The 21,621-nt window shown below is 49.3% G+C and overlaps 1 protein-coding gene across 4 annotated transcripts in view; it reads right to left on the reverse strand.

Moving 5' to 3' along the window:
* Galnt14 (polypeptide N-acetylgalactosaminyltransferase 14) overlaps positions 1–21,621 on the reverse strand; it is a 238,256-nt gene that overhangs the window by 87,942 nt on the left and 128,693 nt on the right. For all 4 annotated transcript variants that reach the window (XM_004654516.2, XM_045149835.1, XM_045149834.1 and 1 more), the window contains exon 2: positions 4,662–4,831. In XM_004654516.2, coding sequence (XP_004654573.1) covers positions 4,662–4,831 — 170 coding nt within the window. The remainder of the gene's footprint in view (positions 1–4,661; positions 4,832–21,621) is intronic.

Raw genomic sequence — 21,621 nt, forward strand, 5'->3', positions numbered from 1 at the left:
AAAAGCGAGCTGCAGGGGCAAGCCCACGTTCTGTAGCTTCTAAGAGAACAGGCTGCAGAGCCACCATGGCTTCCTGGTTCTGCCTCAGAGCTCCCTCTTACGAGGAGATCCGAGACTGTATCTACACCTCTAACAAGTTCCCCAGCGATGCTCATGCTGCTGCTCCTTGGGTCTAGAGTACCCGAGTTTGAAAGGCATTCCTCTGAGTCCTTGCTACTCAAAGCGTGATCTGTGGATCGCTGGCATTGATGTTACTAAGAAGCACATTAGAAATGCAGGCTCCTGGGCTGGGCTGGAGAGGCAGCTCTGTGGGTAAGAGCACTTTTGGTACAAAAAAAAAAAAAAAAGAGGACCACAAGTCAGTCCCCAGTGCCAACATAAAAAGCCTGGCATGGGGGCTGGAGGGATGACTTAGCAGTTAAGATGCTTGCCTGCAAAACCAAAGGACCCAGGTTCTATTCCTCAGTACCCACATAAGCCAGGTGCACAAGGTAGTGCATGCATCTCAAATTCATTTGCAGTGGCTGGAGGATCCGGTGCGTTCATCTCATTCTCTCTCCCTCTTAAGTAAATAAATAAATAAAAATAAAATAGTTTACAAAAATGTTTAAAGCCAGGCATGGTGTCTGTAAGCCTCGTGCTGATGGAGGTGGAGAAAGAGTGATCGGAGAAGCTCACAGGCCAGCCAGTCTTGACAAAACACAGCAGCTCAGGTTCAGTGGGAGACCGCCTCAGCAGAGTAACGCAGAGGAGCGACAGCGGAGTGCCAGGTCCGGGGGTGACCGAGACCACGGAGACCGCTCTGAGGCGAAGAGGGAAGCTTTTATTCAGGGAAAACACGAGCTGCCAGGACTGACTCTCAAGAGCGGGGCACAGCCCCCCTGAGATTCCAGACAGTGGGCTTTGCAGGGCTCTTCAGTGGGGGGAAGGTGAGGAGGGGAAAAGAACTCCTCTTTTCTTGACATCAGCCATTTCCAATCGCTAGGGTGTGAGACCAGAACAGTGAGCAGGGGACCTGGGTGTTAAGGGGGCAGGAAACCGAGACCTGGGGCGTTGTTAGGCAAGGAAGGGATGATGGCTGGGTGGTTCCTTGAGGAGTGTGGATGACCTCCCTGGTATCTGTCACCATCCTGCTGTCCTCAGTGACTCCATTTTGTCCCGACCTAAAAAGGAGGACACCGCATGTCCTGTGCACGTGTGCACATAAGGAGCACATAGGTTCATACGCCATGTACACGCGTGCGTACACACACACACACAAAGAAAATAGATGCAGACTCTTGGGCCTCATCCCAGAAGCAGATGGTTCGTGTGTGTAGGTCTGAGACGCACTTACCTAGAACAGCCACTCATTAGAGTCCCTTGGGGAGCTTGGAAAGGGTACACTTCAGCTGACTGGAGACCAAGGATCAACATTTTGACAAGCCCCCCCCCCCAAGAGCCTGTCATGGATTGGGAACCACTAAGGACCAATGCTCCGGTCCTGGTGCTGATTCTCTTTGCATTTCTCTGGCCTGGAGCCTGACCTTGAACCCCACCTCAATTCTTGTCTAGCCCCATCTGACAACGTGGCGATTGCCATGGCTCTTTCTGGTTCTGGGACACTGGTGTTTCCTCAGTTCAGGGCTCGGATGCACCTCATGTCCTAGCGTCTCTGGTTTTCTAGCAGAGAGCTCTCCTCACTCAGGCCTCCGCACCCTCAGCCTGCCCCACGCTTGGTCAGCACAACTGGCCAGGACGTTATACAGATTTTATTTGATCCTTACAAAAACCAAATTAGGTAGACTCACTCTTACTATTTTTTTTTTAATTTTTATTTATTTATTTATTTGAGAGTGACAGACACAGAGAGAAGGACAGATTGAGGGAGAGAGAGAGAATGGGCGCGCCAGGGCTTCCAGCCTCTGCAAACGAACTCCAGACGCGTGCACCCCCTTGTGCATCTGGCTAACGTGGGACCTGGGGAACAAAGCCTCGAACTGGGGTCCTTAGGCTTCACAGGCAAGCGTTTAACCGCTAAGCCATCTCTCCAGCCCTCACTCTTACTTTTTTTAATCTCCCATTTTTTTTTTTTTTTAATTTTAAAGAAGAGACAGGTATGGAGAAGATTCAGGAAGGTTACTAAGTGCCTTGCCAGCAACACAGCCAGGCCTCGAAATGACAGTCAGGTCTTATAGCCCTCTTTCTGATTCTCTAGGCTATTCTGCCTTGTGCTCAATTTGGCATTATAGAAAGATTTGGCCTGACCTATCGCTGGTGGAGGGGCTGGTGGCATATCTTTTCATTTTAGTTTTGAGACTTTAGATAAAAAGGAAAGCCAGATTTACAGCCGTGGTCCCATTGCAAATTTGTTCTCCGGGGGCCATATGGCAAAGTCTGAAGATATTTTGGGTTGTCACAACTCGATATATGTGTGAGGGAGGGGGTGCCACTGGCAGCTCGTACGAAGCAGCCACAGAAGCTGCCGGAATCCTACGATGCACAGGGCGCCCCCACAGCAGAGTATTGCCCAGCCCCAAGCATCACCAGTGCTCCTGTTGAGACTCCCTGGACTGCTGGGTGTCAGTCATCGTCAGCTACAGGTGGTCCAAGTGGAAGCAGGCTGCTCCCCAGCCCCGGTTCTGACGGCTCAGGAAGACAAGTCTCAAGGGCCATGTCATGCTGGAGTGGAGTGGAGACCCAGCAGGGAGACTAGACTTGCATCAGGTTTTCGCTGGTGCCACCAACCTCACAGCAATGACTTTTTTTTTCCAGAAGCAAGGCTATGACAGGAAGACCCTCTTGCTGGACAGATGCCACCTGAAGGTGCCTCTCGAGGCTGGCTGCCTCTGGAGCTCTTATGGTGACAGGGATAACACAGCATGCCACCAAACTCAGCCTGGGGCTGGCTGGTAACTGGCACCTCTCATGGTGCCAGCCTAGAACTCTGCACTCAGTCAGTGTTCGAGGTTCCCGAGATGACTGCTGGTCCCAAGCTCCTATCCTGATGCTCAGCACCCTCTTCTCAGTTCCCTGATCTGGAATTCTCAGAGTGACACACCCCCAGCTCCTGCCCTGAGACAGACGTATGGCTAATATGGTTTCCATTTTTCTCCTCCCGAAGGGAGTATGAGTTCTTTCTCAGTCCTCTCTGCCCTTTCTGCCATCCTAGGAGCTCTCCTCACAGAGAGGACCCTGGATGCATGCAGAGCCCACAGCTGGCTGGTAGACTAGACTCCCTGGACATAAGCTCAGCTCTTCACCGCAAACCACCACAATTCTGGCCTTGGTCAAAGCTTCACACATGCCCTAGGGAGCAGAGGAACGTGCAAGTGTGGAAATCACCCTGCTGCGGGTATCCCCATGTGCTTTTCTGCTTGCTGGGTTCCTAGCGTTTCATTGCTGTAGGAGAAAACAGTTGCAGGCGTCCCTTGGAGGGCTCTTGCCAGACATGCCAGCAGCTCTCCAGCCTAGGACATGCCCCTCTGTTCTTCCTGAGGGCCTGGCATTGGAACTGGCCTAGGACGACCTGCCTGGGACCTGGTGGGGCTTCTCAGACTCTTCCCTCTTGCCTGCTCTCCTGCTTGTGGTTTCTACCCAGGGAAATATAATAGCCTGATATTTAAAATTCCCTCAGAAAGCGAGTAATAAGATAAGGGCTGGGGAACTTAAATAGCCACAGTAATATGAATTTCAATGGACTCTAAGAAGCTTTCAGGCCTGCAGGAAGGAGGAGGAATGGCTCATGCCCTGGGCTTCTGGCTGTAGAGGGGGATGCCAGGCATAGCTGCTAAGGGAGAGTTTCTTGGTAACTTCCATGGAGAGTCCAATTCACAGAAAGAGTTACAAGAAGCCAGAATATCCAGTTCTTTTCCTTTGTTCTCATCAGAAAACCAAGACTGCATCCAGCTCCGCGTAGCGATGCTGGTGACTGACATCCCTAGCGCAATGTGCCCACAGGATACATGTTTATAAGACAAAGTTGCCCAGTTGTGCAGCCTAGCTGGGGGTCACTGAGCCTGAATGCCTTCACGCAGTACCAGCTTACAAAGGACCAGGGTGATTGGCTTCACAAACCAGAAAACTTCTTGCATCTCTGTGTGGAACCCCCATCTCCACGATGTGAATACAGCCAGACCCAAACACAGAGAGAGCTCAGAGTCTAAGGAAGACAGAGAACCCGTGCAAGTGAAAAGGACTTCCTGCTTCTCTCAGGTGTTGAAATGTCCTTGAGCTGTCACAGGAAGCTGACAGTAAAAACAGGAAGCTGTCTTTCCTCAGGTGTACCCATCCAAGCCTCCCTCCCGCACTCAGAAAGCTGGCTTGGGCCGTGGGACTTGGGCCAGGGAAAGTCATGTTTAGCCAAGTGCTTTTAGTGCTCTGTGAGTTCATGGTGTTAACCAAAGAAAATTGTTGTGGGGAGGGGGCACAACCTCTCCAGAGGGCCTCCCAACCCTCTCCAATCTCCCTTTGGAAAGTGGGGGCTTTGGGGTGACTCATACCGGCATATAGGCATATAACTCCATCACTGCCCCTTCAGTGCCCAATGGTAGCAGATAGCCCACCTGTTCCAGTGCTTGGCACTGGGCACTGCACACAGTGGCCTCCAAATGGAGCCTGCTGTGGATCTGTCCTGACTGGAGGGAGGGCTGGGGTACCCACACGGAAGGGGGAGGAGTTACCTCTTGTGCCGCGTGTCTGGGACAGCCCGGTTGCTGGGGATCCGCTCGCTCTCCCGCTGGTTGAAAGCATACAGCTTGTAGGGGTCGTCACCAACACGCCACTTGTTGGCGTTCAGATACCGCCGCTCATCAAACTGCTCCCACAGGTCCTCCCAGTCAGCGTCGGAAGGCTGTGTGACAGGAATGCAGAGTCTGTGAGAAGGGCCCCTGCCCTCTGCTGGCCCTCGGTCCATCTGTCAACACCCAGCCCGAGATGAATGAGGCTCGTTGAATTCAAAGATGAGACCAGGGCCAGCACATCAACAAACCTATCAGCAAAAACATTCACCCGGAGAACAGTGCCCACAAAGGCGTCCTCCACTGACTAAGTGCTCCACGCCAGACACTGTCCCGTGACCTTGACTTTCATGATCTCATGCACTTCTCAGAGACTTGCTCATATTCCCATCACACAGACGAGAAGATCGCCTTACAGATAAGTCTCTTGCCCAAGAGACACAGCCAAGAAGCAACAGCGCTTGCACTTGAATTCTAGTATTGCTGACCTGAGATGCCATCTCTCCAAAGCGATATGAGAACGCCTGGCGCAGTGGCTGGCGCAGACTGGGTGAGCCACAGCTAACACGATCTCCTATAGTCTCCTACAGAAAAGTAGCGATAGAAGCAAGTGATCTGTCTACAATGCTGTGTGACCCAGCAGACGCCCTGAACTTCTCTTCCTCTAACCAAGAACGTGTAATGACTTTTAAGAGGAAATCGCAGAGGAAGAGTAAGCAGAGCTTTGCTGAGTACGTATGTAGGTTTAGAACTTCAGAATGCGGAAGGTGGCTTCTTATTCATCACCCCATTCCTATAAATCTTCTGGCCGAGGTAGGCAAGACGAGACTCTAGAAAGGTCACGGGTGCGTATGAGGCCAGACACTAGCAAGTGGCAGAGCTTCTTATCTTCCTGAGGAGGTGAGGGACCACCTCTCCACTAGAGCCCAGACCACCTTACCCACTCCACCTGCGCCAGCTCTGTCAGCCATCAGAATGGAGCATCCTGGCATTGTCGCCCTTACAAGATCTTTGAGTTTGGCAGCCACTTCTGGAGGAATGTTACCCCTCTCATGCCAAGCAACAACAATACATACCCCTGCAAAAAAAAAGCTCAAAACTTTCAAGTCTACTGTGGATGCTATAATTCTAGCAAGGACGTGATGGTGTGGCTCCTGGAGAGCTGGTGTCCTGGGGCCGGCCACCTGACCAGACATGAGCTGCTCATTCATGTGGTACCACCCTATTTGTCAGGCGAGCGCCTCACACTGTTGGGGTCTTACGCAAGAAGAGAGTGGCCACCCTATCACAGACTTCCTACGCTTGTGGCACATGGGCACTTAAACAGGAAAGACCAGGGCAGGCTCAGCAGACAGCTGCACAGGCATTTGGGCCCATGGCAGGTAAAGGTGACTGCACCAGTGTGCATGTTCATTTCAAGCACCACATGATCTTATCTGGTAATTGGTCTCTCAATCTCTCTCTCTCTCTCTCCCTCTCTCTCTCCTGCTTTCTCTCTTATCTTCTTTTGAAACAGCATTCTCCAACTAATAGCACAAGACGACGCTCTGAAAACCTGCGATTTTTATCCAATAATTGATTTTATTAGCGTCACATGATACTGCTGCTGCAACAGAACATGCTAGAGGGAATTCAGACACACTGTGAAACCTAGAGCTGGCACTATACAATGTCACAGCCTGACAGGTGTGACCTGTGGGTGAAATAACACCTGAAGGCGACCCTCACATCCCATTCCCATGGGAAAGATCATTGGGAACCATCTCCCACTGGCTGGTTGCCATTAGAATTCACTGCAATTCTCTAACCATGCTGTCCTCACAGTGTTTCGAGCTAGAGGAGGAAGAAGGAGACGATGGTCTCTGCTCTGGAGGGGCGGCTGTAGTGTCACAGAGAGGTACACGGAGACACCTATGCCATGCGACAAAGAGGGTTCAAAGCACAAAAGCTCAATGGCAATGCCACGAAAGCATGGAGTAAGGAAAATGTGGGTGGGATAGCTCCTCACATGAAGGTTAGAGAAATCAGATCCCGAGAGATGCGTAGGGAGTGTGTAATGAAAATGGCAGTCGTTCATCAGTGTGGCCTAGAATGCCAGAGCCAGCAGTGTGTATGGACACGCAAGTTTGCAAAGACCAGCCACTTACGAGGCTTCCTGAACATATATGTGTAAGGCCCTAGATTCAATTCCCAGGGCTGGAAAAAAATAAGTAAGTTTAGAGATTATAAGGAATTTGTTCATGCGGTTATAGAGCTTGGCCAGATCTGTGTTGGTCATACCAGAAAGAATTAACTTTCCTGTTCAGGTACAAAGTCAAGAAGAACAGAATAAAATGAAAAACAATGTCCCAATTTAAAGACAGTAGGAGATGCTCCCTCTTACCTGCCTTGTTCCATCTGGGCCTCCAGCGGACTGGATGGAGTCGCCCACAATGAGGGGACAACCTGCTGGACTTAGTGTCCCTATTTCAAGGTTAACCTCACCCACAGACAAAACAGTGCTTGACCAAATGCCTGGTCACCCTGTTTCCCCAGTCAGGTTGGTATAAACTTAACCAGCACAGGCAGAAAGTACAGAGGCAGAGAATCTGTTCCAAGATGGGAGCTGCATGTGCGTGCACTGAGGACGTGAATAAAGAAGAGTGTTAAGAGTAGGTCATGATGCTGGAACAGGCTATGGAGGCAGACAGGATTTGGCCCTAGGCTGTGAGTGGAGAGCAGAAGGGGCTGGAGAGGTGGCTCAGTGGGTAAAGTTCTGGCCACTAAAGCGTGAAGACCTGAGTTCAGATCCCCAGGCCCTATGCAAACACGCTGGCTGAGGGGATGGGCGCCTGTCATCCCCGTGCTGGGGAGGTGGAGGACATCTGGGAGTTGCTGGCCAGCTAGTCTAGATGAATCGGTGAGCTCTAAGTTCAAAGCAAAGGCCTGCAAAGGGAGCCAATTACTGCTAAATCAAGACTTCAGTTTTCCAGGGGGTGATTTTCCCAAACATGCTACACCTCTGGGGAGGAATGTGTGTAAGAAGTTGACTTTGGGGGGCTGGATAGATGGCTTAGCTGTTAAGACACTTACATGTGAAGCCTAAAGACCCAGGCTCAATTCCCACATAAGCCAGATGCACAAGGTGGCACATGTGTCTGGAGTTCGTTTGCAGTGGCTAGAGGTCCCGGTGCCCCATTCTCTCTCCCTCTATCTGTATCTCTCTCTTTTTCTCTCAAATAAATAAATAATTTTTTTTTTTTAAGAAAAGTAGGTCATGAGAAAATGTCTCTGGGCGTCTTGATAGCCTACACAGATGCCTGCAGTGATGCTCTGCTGTTGGGCATGCAGGTGGAAGCCAACATATCCATGACAACAAGAGGCTGGGGAGAGGGTATGACACCCACCCTTTGGGCCTTATTTTATCCCCTTACTCTCCATTGACATCAAACAGAGGGACAGGGACAAGGGAACCAGTAGCTGCTCTGACTAGCTGCCTTCACCCACGGGGCGGATGAGCACTCCTGGCTGACACTGCCTTTTTGGAGAAAGTGCTCTGAGAACTCAGCTGGAATTCTGGTCCCAGAAAACCAGAGCATCAGCTAGCTGGCAAGAGAAATCATATGAATAGTCGGAGGTGACCTGGGAGGGAACTGTCCCCGTTAGGTTGTCACACACGTAGAGTTTATTCAATCGGCTGCACTAAGATCCCTTGAGGGAGGACAGGCTGCGCTGGGAGCTGGCCTTGCCCACAGTGACATCTGAATGTGTTATATAACCGTGGAGGCGTGTTTAAAACGATGACACTAACATTTCACATTATCTATGTACACATGGATGACCACAGATTTTCTCACGTTACCTCCATTTGTACAGTGGGGGAGTTGGCTTTAAGGGGTTAGGGAGGTGGTTTCCCCATTCTCATCAGTCAGTGAAGGATGGATCTACTGACTTAATCTTCCTGCAGAGCTACCACCATAAACAATGACAACCAGAGGGATAAAACACATACCAAAGGGCCAACTTGGTCCAGACCAGCTGAAGTAAGGTGAGTTCAAGGGCTCGTACCCTGTGGAAACCCTTAGGCATTGGGTATCACCCACCCATGGAGCCTAACTTCCACTTCAAGCTCACTTGAGCTGTGAAATGCCATTCCCTGAACAATGTTTGCCACCTAGCAAAATACCTTGTCTTACGTCTGCCTTTCTCTCTCTGCTCCACCACGTCTCCATGGAAGGGTTCGCCTCTAAGAGAATAATGCTTGGCACAGAACCTAGCTAGAGGCCAGTGGAGAGAGGGGTTTCATCCCATCCGAACAGTGCTTTGAGGCTGCGAATACTTCCAGTTTATTTCCGTCCCTCGCCAACAGAGGCAAGGCTAACGTCACCAGCTGAGACAGCGCATGGATGACTGGTCGTAGGCCATGGCCTGTCCCTCTGTCTTGCCTCCCTGTCCCAGCACAGTAGGGTGTACGTATGATTGTCACATGACAGAGTTGCCTCTAGTGCGCCTTCTATCCCATCTCTGTCTCTTGTAGGGCTTTGGATAAGCCCACTGGGAAGGTTTTGCTACCATTTTCCCCGAAAGCCATCTTGAAGCAGGCCAGCTGCTGGGTCTAGAGTCCAGATGGGGAAGTAGGGAACTCTGCTTCCTCCTGGGGAATGTCATCTCCTCCAGAGCAGTTTTTGCTATGGCTCTGCCTAAATGCTGGAAAAGCCTGGTTTGCCCCAATTCATGATATTAATGAATAATATTGTTTCCTATCGTTCTTGGGTGTTTTCCTGAATACTGGTCAGAGTTGTCCAGGCAAGGGGAGCGGGGGAGGGAAAATGACTTATTTTAGGGAGATGGCTTATGGGTTGTAACTTGCAGCCTAAGCCAAAGGCAATCTCTCCAGGCAGCACGTCTTCTCGCATGGAGGTCAGTCTTTGCCCTGAGGCCTCCACCTGACTGGATAAATCCACCTGCATTATGAAGTATAATGGGCTTTACTCAAAGCCCACCAATTTAAATGTTAACGTCATCCAAAAAAAAAAAAAAAAGATCAGTTAGAAAAACATCCAGAATTGTGTTTGACCAAGTATCAAGGCACCATGGCCTTGCCAGCTGCAGACAAAATTAACCACCCTGGGTCCCCTTATCACAACCTCAGAGGGGCGCAGCGAGTGAGGAGTGCCTCAAGTCACTTCACACTCTCACAAACCTAAGATTCAGTGGGAGAATGTTGCCTTGGTTTTCAAATGAAGAGACTGAGGCGTGAGGAGGACTAATCTGCTCAAATTCGCACAAGGGGTGACTTCTCCGCTCCTGACCCAGCCGCTCTACACACAAGCTTCCCAACAGACCCCATTTCTAAGCCACTGGAACCTCACCTGCTCATTCATGCCCAGTCACCCTCCAGGACGGAAGCGCCCCTTCCTGCCAGTGCGGAGCTTCTGCTCCTGGAATCACGCAGGCCCGACTCTGCCAGCAGAGCCTCCTGCTAACGGGCATCCTATGTAAGCTAGCCCCAGTCGGGTTTCGGATACATTGCAGGGCTTTCTAGAAGGAAGGTCTTCAGCATGCAGTGAGGGTGAGGCCGTGGGACATACAGAGTGCTGCAACTGGAGCTGGCGTGGGGAATGCTGAACCAAGACAAAACGTGAGGCTGCCTGAGACATTGAGCCCTGACCCCCAAAAGATAGGGAACTGTACCTGAGCCAGAAATAACTAAGGCCAAGAAGGGGATGAAGGTGCCCAAATGTGCATCCTATCTGGAGGAAAACGTCTTCAATTTAGACCCCAGGACTACAAGGTTCCTCAAAACGTGAAATCCCACACGTAGAAATGAACCACCACTGGCGGGAACCAGTGGAAAACTATGAACATGCTGAGATCCTTCAGTGGCCTTGGACATAGAACAAAGCCTACCTGTAGAGAAAATGCTGCGGAAAAACGGGAATACAAATGAACAAAGAACGAGAGGCAGACGAAATAAATGGCGAAACAGATTTGGAAAAGGACCAAGTGGAACCTTTAGAAATGGAAAGTGCACCACACGGTAGTCAGTCACACAGATCATAGAGAAACGGCTGGGCCATTGCTATCGCTCCTCGGAAGCAGGCCAGCCTGGTGGATGATTCTCATATCACAGATAAGAAAACGGAGGGTCAAGGAGGTGAGGAGCTTTCCTCAAGTGCACGTGGGCAGAATTCACAGCTGAGTCTCATTTAGTATTTTGTGGGTGTGTGCGTTTGGGGGAGAGGGGCGTCTGGAGTTGAGCCCAGAGCCTTGGTGCCCCTCACCTAGAACTTTGTGTGTGTGGCATGTACATCTTGATGTGTTTGAGTGAGGGCACACGTGTTCCATAGTATGTACGTGGAGGTCAGAGGACAGCCTTGGATGTCAGTCCTAACCTTGTTTGAGGGAGGGTCTCTCTCCTCCACCCACTGCATTCACCAGGGTAAGTGGCCTGAAAACTTCTGGGATTCTCCTGTCTCTCCTTCCCACCCTAGGTAAGGTAGGGTTATACAAGGCCACCACAGCCTCCAGGATCCAGCTCTTTTATTTATTTATTTTTTAATGTTGTTTCTAGGGATCCAAATTCAAGTACGCATGCTCACATGACAAGCATTTTTTTTTCCACTGAGTCATCTCCCTGGCCCCTCACCTGGCACTTCTGACCCCAACGTTGTGTTGTGGGAATTCCTGTAGGGGTTTAGCTCTTTTCTCTGGTTTCTCTTTGTGGGTCATCCTGGCCTGTTGGGGACTTTTACAACCCGATACAAGTTGCCTCTAATATAGCTATTTTCTACTGGGGTTGGTGTTCCTTCCATATCACCAGATGTGCCATTAAGCCCTGGGTCCTTCTCTCTCACTGCCACTTAGTCACAAAAAGTATGCAAGTATTATCTCATCCTGGTCCTCTATTGTCCAGCCAGCAGGAGTGACCTTGCTTTTCCAAGGGCAGCTAACAAAGGGAAGATTCCTCATGGCTCCAACACTGTTGATGTAAATCCCAGTATGCGTGACCCATGTGGCTTGGCTGGTAGCAGACCCGCCCCAATGCCCCAATGAACAGGACAAGTTCCCAACCAAGGAGGGGCAAGCTAGCTCGTGACAAAGGACCAAGCTGGAAGATCCGTTTCCTTCACCGAGGGACAGCACATCAATTATAGGTTATTAGAGCTGATCTTCATTTTAATATTTTCTCCATGTATTATCACCTTTGCTTCTGACTGGAATTCTATCTGGGGAGTTATTTAACTGATGTGTAGAAATCTAAATTTAATTTATTATGATCTAACTCACTTTAGAAGCCAAATTACCCTGCACTGGAGAAGGATCAAGTCAATATCCCACTTGGTTTTCTATTTATCTTCCACGGGGTTTTCTCTCCTTCCCTTTAGTATTCATTTCATCTCAGGTGCTGGTCATAAATTTAAATTTTCTTCAGAATTAGTCAATTGCTCCTTCAATGCTTTAGTTTAATGGTTAGTATTAATTGTAGGAGCATCACTCCTTAACGAGTTTGATAGGACGGACATATGCTAGAGGAGGAAAGGGCTGATTCTCAGAGCAGGTGAGGTCGCACACACTTCAGCAGGGACGGGCTGACTCTTCCAGGCTGCCCTCCCCTCCCCCACTGTCCTTCGCAGGCCTCATCAGCTGCTTCTAGAAAATGCATGTGCTGGGAGATGCTCTGTGGTGGTGGCTCAGCTGTCAGGGAGAAGTCAGCTAAGACACCCAGTCTAGACCCCTCGCTAATGCTTTTTCTCCACCTGATTTTGGTTGCATTTCATCAGTGACAACAAGAGCAACCACTCCCCTCCCCACCGTTGTCCCCCTAGATGCACCCACCACCCACATTTCAGCTGCATGTCAGATGCTAAAACAACTTTGGGGGAAGCTTCCAGCTTTCAGGAAGTAGAAAACTTCCAATAATTATTATAATTGCCTGAGAACTCCAACTGTGAAATATGATATGATTAGCTGAATGGATAGAAGCCTAGCTTTTGTTTCTAGAACAGGGGGAAAAAAAATCCTTGAACAATCCTCGTACAATGTCGACCCTATGCAGAGATTAATTTGGTTACTAATTAGTATGAGAAGGAGGTGCCAGGGAAGTGAGAGTCCACATGGCAACTGAGGGCTGGTTCCTGGCACGTGCCAGGATGCATGTGTGCTAACGCTGATGGGTCGGCTCCCTGCCCACCAGCAGCTGTAAATACCACCAGAGACTAAACCCAGCATTGATAACGCTTGTCACCTGACTTAAGACTACGTCTCAGTTGCTGATGGACATCAGATAGTGTTGGCCCTGCTCACACTGATTATCTCTACATCTCTTCTCTTTGTGTTCAGAAACTAGAAAAGTAAGCTGGTTGATGGGACGCTGGACATCTCTGAACCTTTAAGCCCTGATACTGAGAGAGTAGGAGATCGAGGGTGGAAGGGGTTAGGTATATGGGCCCTAGGAGAAAGGTTTATGGACAGGATGGTGGCCCAGGGAGATAGCTCTGTACCTCACCGGAGGCTCGTACTAGAGAAGAACACTCGGTAGAGGGAGGAACCAGCACCTTGGAGAAACCAAGGAGGGGCTGCATGTAGGGCAAGAGCAAGAAGGGGCTCAGAAGGGTCCTCTCCAACTGGAGGGTACCAGATGCCAAAACACGAGTCTCTGGGGTTCCCAGCTGAGCTGGCTTGAGCAGAGCGGCCCCGTCAGGCTGAAGACATGCCTGCAAGCTTGATGCTGCAGCTGTCTCCCAGGGGTACAGGTGTGAGGGGAGGGGACAGATTCTTCCAGAGTGGCCATCAGCAGGACAGAGATGGGGCCTCATAGGCAGTGGCCCACCCTCTTGAAAATCACTTCAAGAAGGAAACAAATTTAAATAGAAAGAAAATTTGGTTTTCTTGGTTAAAAAAAAAAAAAGTGAGAGTGGTCTCGCTCCACAGTTTGTTCGGGAGGCCTGGGGGATCCCCTAAGGCATCAACTGCAGGGAACAGCTTCTGGAGCCAGGTAGTTTTCCAGGGGACCGGCTGGACCAAGGCATCTGGTAGAGGTCATGAATGTCAGGGCTGGGGTCGTTGAGAACAGAAGTATGAATGAGAAGGGGGGTCTCAGAGGTACTGCATAGCACATTGCTTTAAACCTCCCTTTGTATGAAACAAAACATGCTCATGAGCAATATTTAACCTTTAGGCCTCTAGATTCTATCATTACTGGAGTCGAAGGAGAAGGTTCGAGAACGCCTTCAAGTGGGAAGAACCAAACAGAAGAGTGGATTGCATGAACATTATGTTTATGACTTCTTTTCTCCTTCAAGAGCCCCCTTGTTTGCTTCGACCCAATCTTTCTGGGTAGAAATGAAGGCAAGAGTGTGGGTGTCAGAGGAGGACACAGCAGCAGAATGCATGGCCCTGAGGTGACCCTATGGCTCCAAAAACCCAGACCGTGAGCTTAGCTTTGCCTCGTGTTCTGCTTTCTCCATGATTAGCCTGGAAAAACACCTTCTCTTTAATTCCCTTACAACCAGTTTCTTCCTCCATCCCAAGGGTAAAACTAGTCTCCCTCAACCCCTCTTTCCAGGCCCAAATCAGATCTCAGAAGTTAAGATACTATATGAAAAAATCCCTTGGCAAGACGTAATGCCTACATAACACATGATAACCATCCACACGGCTGTGGTTCCTGTCATGTCTTCTGGGGACCGGATGCTAATGGAGAGAAAATGAAGTTTATAGTCAGCCAACTTGACTGACTGTTTCTCCTTCCCTGTGGCAGAAATGGGGTCGCTGACAACATCCGCAGACAACCAGACACCGCACCTTGCTGGCCAGCTACGGAAGCCGTAACTGTCAATGTGAATACTTCCTGCGGCTCGGTAAGTTTTTCCTACCCCAATTCTCTCTCTAAAACTTGGGTTTGAGCAGAGTGCTATGTAAATGATAAGACGAGAAACTATTTTAAGAAACATAATACAAGAGGTGATTATCAGCTTAGAAGGCTAGAAATTGAGCTTTGCATTGAGTCTTTTTATGTACATACAAGCGAGGCTGTGCTGGGCAATTCTGAGGATAGACTGGGACAGGATCAGAGCCAGGAGCCGCCCGAGACACCCAGGTGACAGAAGGGCCAAGGAGCCGAGATAGTCCTCTCTGCCAGCGTTCTGTCCCTTCCCTCCCTAGGGCCCTGTGAGGCCCAAGGGACTTGCATAGTGCCCCTGAGCATGCTCCGCAGGGCTTCCGAGGAACAGGTTATAGCTGTAGTTGGAAAACAAAAGCATGGTTAGCAAAGCTTGCAGTCTGCTCAAATCTGCCTCTAAGTTCTCAGGTAAGGAAGGGTGGGCGTGTGTGTGTGTGTGTGTGTGTGTGTCTGTCTGTCTGTCTGTCTGCCTTAGGAGGTTGAGCCTGGGATCTCATGCATGCTAGGCAAATATTCTACTACCTACAAACCCCCTGCCCCCCGGCTCTGTCTCTCCCTCTTTTTCAATTTGAGACAGGGCTTCATGCTGCAGCGCAGGCTGGCTTTGAACATGGTATTGTCCTGCTTCAACCTCCTAAGGAGCATCTGGTATTACAGGCTTTCACTCCCCGAGATTGCTCCATTTGGAGGAATCAAGATGAGCAGTTTGTGGGAAGCCAGGCGAACGGAATGGCTTGCAAAGGTGACAGCTTACGCAATCACCCACAGCAACGATGATGACTACGCTACAAACAACCATTAGACGGCATTTCCTGCATGCTCGGCTCTGTCTAAAAATGTTCCTCCTTTAATATTCAAACCGACCTGGGTAGCTGTAGTTCTCCATTTTAATGAAGAGAAAACTGAGCTTCCTGGAGCTAAAAGGACTTGGTCTAGACCACACAGCAAGTAAATGAGGACTCTAGGACTACCCAGGGCTAGGGTCTCCCATGCAAGGGAGTTTCCTAGCTTAGCACCTGCTTAGTGCTTAGAAATGAACAAAGGAAAGTGGAAAGAGGCGTCACTGGCCTAAAGCTCAATTCTACACTTTCAGCCAAGGTTGTCCTGGAAACACCTTCCCTCAGCCACAGGCCAAAGTTTGCTCCACCGGAATACAGCTAAAAAAAGAGAGTTTCAAAGTTAAGTGTTCCCTAAGCCCTGTCACTCATTCCCCAAAGGTGACATTAGCCAGAAGCCTTCAGCTCCCGTTGGAACAGAGTTTGTTTACTTTCTCTGTGGCTCCAAAGTGAAGGATAGATCCCGAGATACCCTGTGCGGCAGTGCCCAGAGCTTAGCGCCTTTTCTGTCTGCTCTGTAAGCAAGGTGACATCCAGATGCAGGCTCCCTCAAAACTGGGTCAGCCACTGAATGTGGAGGCGCGGGCTGCGGCAAATGACTTTGACGTGACTTTATCTCACAGTACTCCAAGAGGGCTGCTGGCGAGCTTTTCACATAAGGGGCCCTTTTATGTCCAAAGCAGCCCAGAGTTCCCAGACTGCACACCTGCTGAATCTGGAGGGGGGCGGGGTGCTTATCTCAGACACAGGCAAATCATAGTGCTGCAGGTGACGCTGTAAGTGATAACAGTGAGCTGAAAAATCAAAATTGAAAAAAAAAAAAACTTGAGAAATCCTTATGAACTTGTCCAAAGTATTGAGCTTCTCCACAGCACAGCAGGAACCTCTTCAGGCCATTTTACATGAACTGTCAAGAGAGGACATGAGATGCACTTGTGTGTATAAACAACGCTCACGGGCGTTTCCTTCACCTTGGGCAGTGCCCACGATCGTTCTCCAAGGAGCATGCTTGTCCCCACCCATCTTTGTCCAAGGCACCTGTGTGATCCCTTCTACAGGCCCATCTTGAGCCACTGCAGGGATGTCATATCTGGTTTACACTTTATTTTTATAAAAGAACTCAGTTCAAGATTCCTTTAAGTAATACATTTCTTTGGTGCATTAACGTTAGATTCCGAAGACAAAACAATTTCACCATCCAAACAACTTTTCTGCAGTAGTGTTACGGAAAACGATGTCACAACTACCAAAAGCCCTATCACCCCTTGTCTCTCTCCGCCCTCCTTTGTCCTTTACCCTGGGCTCACAGCACCAGGGAGACAAAGCTCACTGGCCTCTGAGTGGGACATGTCCGTCCTGCAACTTTGCTGTTCTAGAAAAGTGACTACTGGGGCTGGAGAGATGGCTTAGCGGTTAAGCACTTGCCTGTGAAGCCTAAGGACCCCGGTTTGAGGCTCTATTCCCCAGGGCCCGTGTTAGCCAGATGCACAAGGAGGCGCACACATCTGGAATTCGTCTTCAGTGGCTGGAGGCCCTGGCGTGCCCATTCTCTCCCTCTCTCTCTCTCTCTCTCTCTCTCTGCCTCTTTGTCGCTCTCAAATAAGTAAATAAAAATAAACCAAAAAAATTTAAAAAAAAAGAAAAGTGACTACTGGCCCTCAAGTTCCATCTCTCATCCCAACGGGATGGACCTGACCCTCAGATTTTTCCAACACCATTAGCTTGGCACTCTGCTCTTCAGTTTGCCTTGGACCAGCTTTTCCCCCAGGCCTTTTCTTTCAAAATCTCATGTCTGTCCTGGTGTGGAATCCTTCCCAGAAGTGGCTCCTTCTGTGAACCACTCAACACTGGGTTCCCCAGGACCTGATACTCTCCTGCCCTGCCTAAGAGCCTCTCCCACCACACGAAACATTAAAGCTTTGCAGGCAGAAGAGACGGCTACAGTTTCTCCCAGCCTCTGAAATCAAGGCTGGGGAAAGAGGCCTCAGAGTGGAGGTGGCGGGACGGCGTGATGCATAGAGAAAGTAGGTCATTAGTGGTAAAGACTACAATTTCCAAGCGGTTGTTAATGCTCTGTTTATACAGATTTCTTCAAATGTGACATTTTAATGGCATCATAATTGTGTGATTACAGTGTAGCTGACACCACTCAAGAAGGAAGGCATAGGGATTTCAGCAACCTGCCGAGGGAGGTAGCTCCTTCATGGGTGGCCAAGGGACCCATCCAGCTCTGCCCAGGCCAGGAAGCCTAACACGCAAGAGAAGTGGTCCTCTGCTAGACAAGAGGCATTGGGTGCTTGGAAGCTTCCATGTGGTATAGCCCTGGGACAAAACCAATGCCCTGGGCTGTAGCAGCCTCATCTCAGAGCTTACCAGTAAGGGCTACACTTGCCTTCACACATTCCTTCACTTTTCACACACATGTGTCCATTCATTTGTCCTTCATTTCTAGAGTTTTTACTGTCATTAGAGACAAAAGGCCTAGGGACATTCAGAAGAATGGGGAATGGCAAGGAAAGGGGATTAATGTGGATCAAGCGCCTGCTACCTGCCCAGCACTGAGCTGCAAACTGGCTCACCCGTCTTCCTTGGCCTCTGAGCAGCACTGACTCTCCAGGTAAAGGCCCCTCAAAACGTTCCTGGCTCCTGGCTCCCTCTCTTCTGATTCCTCTTCCTCTTCTAGCCTCTTCTCAGCCTCCTTTGTTCCTCCCCCTCCCCTGCCCTCTTTGATAACGGTGGTTTATACAGGTGAAGGTTGCAAACATAGTTCTAGCCAAGATCTCTGCTACACCCCACGGGTCTGTATTCAACATGTACTCGACAGACCCCTCCCACGACTCTCACAGTCACGTCACCTGGACCCATGACTTGCACACCAGTGCCAGCCTCCTCTACACATTCTCAAGGGCAGCCAGCATTGGCAGGCATGCGGCAGCCCACACCAGGAACCCAAGTGCCAGTCATCATGGGCATGCGGGCATGCCTTTCTCCCTCACTGCCCGCGTCACTGTGCTTGCTGGAACCGCACACGCATGCTCGCCCTTTATTGCTCCTCGTGACTGGGACAAACATCCAAACCAGACAGTTTGTAGGAGGAAGGGATTTATTTCCAGCTTACAAGTCCAGGGGAAGTTCCATCAAGTGGCAGAAGAAGCTGGCTCCCATTCATAAATCCAAGCAGAGAGACACCACCAAAAGAGCCGGCACCCCAGGCAAGCACAGGCAGAGCTCAGAACCTCTCTGCAAACCTTCAGGCTGGGATTCAGCTCGGCGTACACTGACAACCTCCCCTCCCCAAGCAGGGGTCTGCCTGCTAGAGACTGAAGCTGCCAACTCAATGTTCATAAAGCACCTGAGTCCATCCACTCAAACCACACCCACCATCCTGTTCTGCCAATGTGACCCCCCACACATGACCCAATCCCTCTATCTAGTCTCCAATCGCTGAGCCCATGCTGCCGCCATGGATACAATAGGGCCCAACTCTATACTTCCACTTTAGGTCTCTCCCACTTGTTTTCCAAACACACTTTCTCAAAAATGACATCCAAACCCACCATGCCCTTTGTGGCTCAAACACTGTTCCCCCAGCGGTTCCCACTGCCTTCAGAATGATATCCACACTCGCTGCCGTGGCCTCCAAGGCCCTGCCTGACCTGGGTCTGTGAACTCTCCAGTCTCATCCCCTCTGCCTCCCATGTAGTCCCGTACACTCCAGGTGTACTGGGTCCCTCTGTTTGTCAAGCAAAGTCAGCTCCCCCATATCAGGCCTCCAAGCCTGCTAGGCACTCCACCTGGAAGATTCCCCAGCCCCTCCTCGTTCACCATATCTGAAACGACGTGCTCCATCTTTTAGGAGGCCTCCCATCAACCTTCAAGGCTTTCCTAGAATCCTCACCCACACTTCACAGGGCTGCCAGTTACACTCCGCAGAGTCGCTAGCTGATGCAGGTGAACTGAAATTCCAAGTAGAACTCCACACCTGTGTGAAGCACTCTACAATGCTGATGGGCTCATTAAAGAACTTATATGCTTGTGAAGATGTGGAATGTCACACACTGGGGAGCCAAATCATCTTGGGATATCTTAACCCCCAAAACTATCATTATTGCCTGTCTCTGTGTTTGACCTAAATCCTGGTGACTATTAGGCAAATCCTCTTAGAATGTACAAACATACCCCTAGCTTCCACCAACTCAAAAGCTAAGAACATCATCAGATAGCATCTGAGGACTGTAACAGAGATTTCCCGGTTTTGTTGTAACCCAGCTGCCTGATATATATATATATATATATATATATATATATATATAAAATATATATATGTGTGTGTGTGTGTGTGTGTATGTATGTATGTATATATATATATATATATATATATATATATATATATATATATATATATGGATATATTGGTTTTTCAAGGTAGTGTTCCACTCAAGCCCAGGCTGACATGCAATTCACTATGTAGTCTCAGGGTGGCCTTGAATTCACAGCAATCTTCCTACCTCTGCCTCCTGAGTGCTGGGATTAAAGGCGTGCACCACACACCCAGCTGATATTTTTTTAAATATTTTTTTATTAACAACTTCCATGATTGTAAACAATATCCCATGGTAATCCCTCCCTCCCCAACTTTCCCCTTTGAAACTCCATTCTCCATCATATCCCCTCCCCCTCTCAATCAGTCTCTCTTTTATTTGGATGTCATGATCTTTTCCTCCTCTTATGATGGTCTTGTGTAGGTAGTGTCAGGCACTATGAGGTCATGGATATTCAGGCCATTTTGTGTCTGGAGGAGCACCTTGTAAGGAGTCCTACCCTTCCTTTGGCTCTTACATTCTCTCCACCACCTCTTCCGCAATGGACCCTGAGCTTTGGAAGTTGTGATAGAGAATTTTCAGTGCTGAGCACTCCTCTGTCACTTCTTCTCAGTGCCATGGTGCCTTCTGAATCACACCATCTGAAAAGAGGTTCTCTAACCAAAAGTGAGAGTAGCATTAATATTAGGGTATGCACATTAAGAAAAGTACTTACTGGGAAGTTTGGTGAGCATAGTATATACATTTAGCCAGACAGCAGCAGATGTTATACCCCTAGGGCTCATGACTACTCCTGTTGTAGGTTTTCAGTAGCAGGGATGTTTTCCCTCCCAGGACAGCCTCCAGTCAAATTGGAGAGCAGTTGGTTTCCCCCATAACAGGCAAACCACTATTGCACCCATTGGCTCATTTGGCCTGACTGGCCAAATATAAGGCTTGCAGTGTCTACTGTTGAGTATCTTCACTGGTGATTTCTCTTTCTGCCATTGAAATGCATGCAGCATGGCTTTTTCCAGCTTTCTGTCAGCTGGTCTACATGGAGGAGGTTTTCATCTCAGCTCCAGCAGGATTTCTCAGTGACCTTGAAGCCCAAGTATGTGGAGTCTTCAGCAATAGGGTCTTACCATCTATTTCTGGTGGGAAACCAAGGGCCTTGGCTATGGTCTGTAATGTTTTCGGGGGCATCAGGGACCCCCCTGGCCAACAACTCACTGAGAAGTATCTCATCCCTGGCACTGAAAATTTTCTAGTCACAACATATGACTCCTGAGGGTTTCATTGTCCAAAAAGTAAGTTTCCATATGACTTATTTATATCCTCTTAGATTTTGATTAGCCCTCCATCCACCTTTCCTTTACTCGATCTCTTCCCCTGACCTCATTTAGGCCTTTACACCCCCATTAATCTGTTCTTCTACTTACATATATGCAATACCATCATATTAAGCACCCCCCCTTGCAATTCCCTTTATATCTCCTTTCTGGCTTCCTGGCCTCTGCTACTGAGTTTTCTTCCTACTCTCACACCGAAGTCCAATCAGCTAGGGCTGCCTGATGTTTTCACCAATGCATTTGAAAAGTTCCTTGGTTTATGGCTCTCTTTGTTCTCTTACTATAAAATCTTCATGAGACTGTTTCCAATGTTGGAACATGGTATTTAGGGTAACTTGAATCTATATTCCTGGGCCATGGCCACTTGTATTTAGCTCAAGAATAACCTACCTCTCATTCCCTTTGGGGTGGGAGCTGTGTTGTTTGCATCAACAGGATATGTCTCATGCCTGCCTCCTGACCAGGGCACAGTCTTCTTACAGGCAGCAACATGCCTGTCTCACAATTGTCATTGGCATCACTCCTAGTATG

This window comes from Jaculus jaculus, chromosome 5 (genome assembly GCF_020740685.1).
Source record: "Jaculus jaculus isolate mJacJac1 chromosome 5, mJacJac1.mat.Y.cur, whole genome shotgun sequence".
Taxonomy (NCBI): Eukaryota; Metazoa; Chordata; class Mammalia; order Rodentia; family Dipodidae; genus Jaculus; species Jaculus jaculus.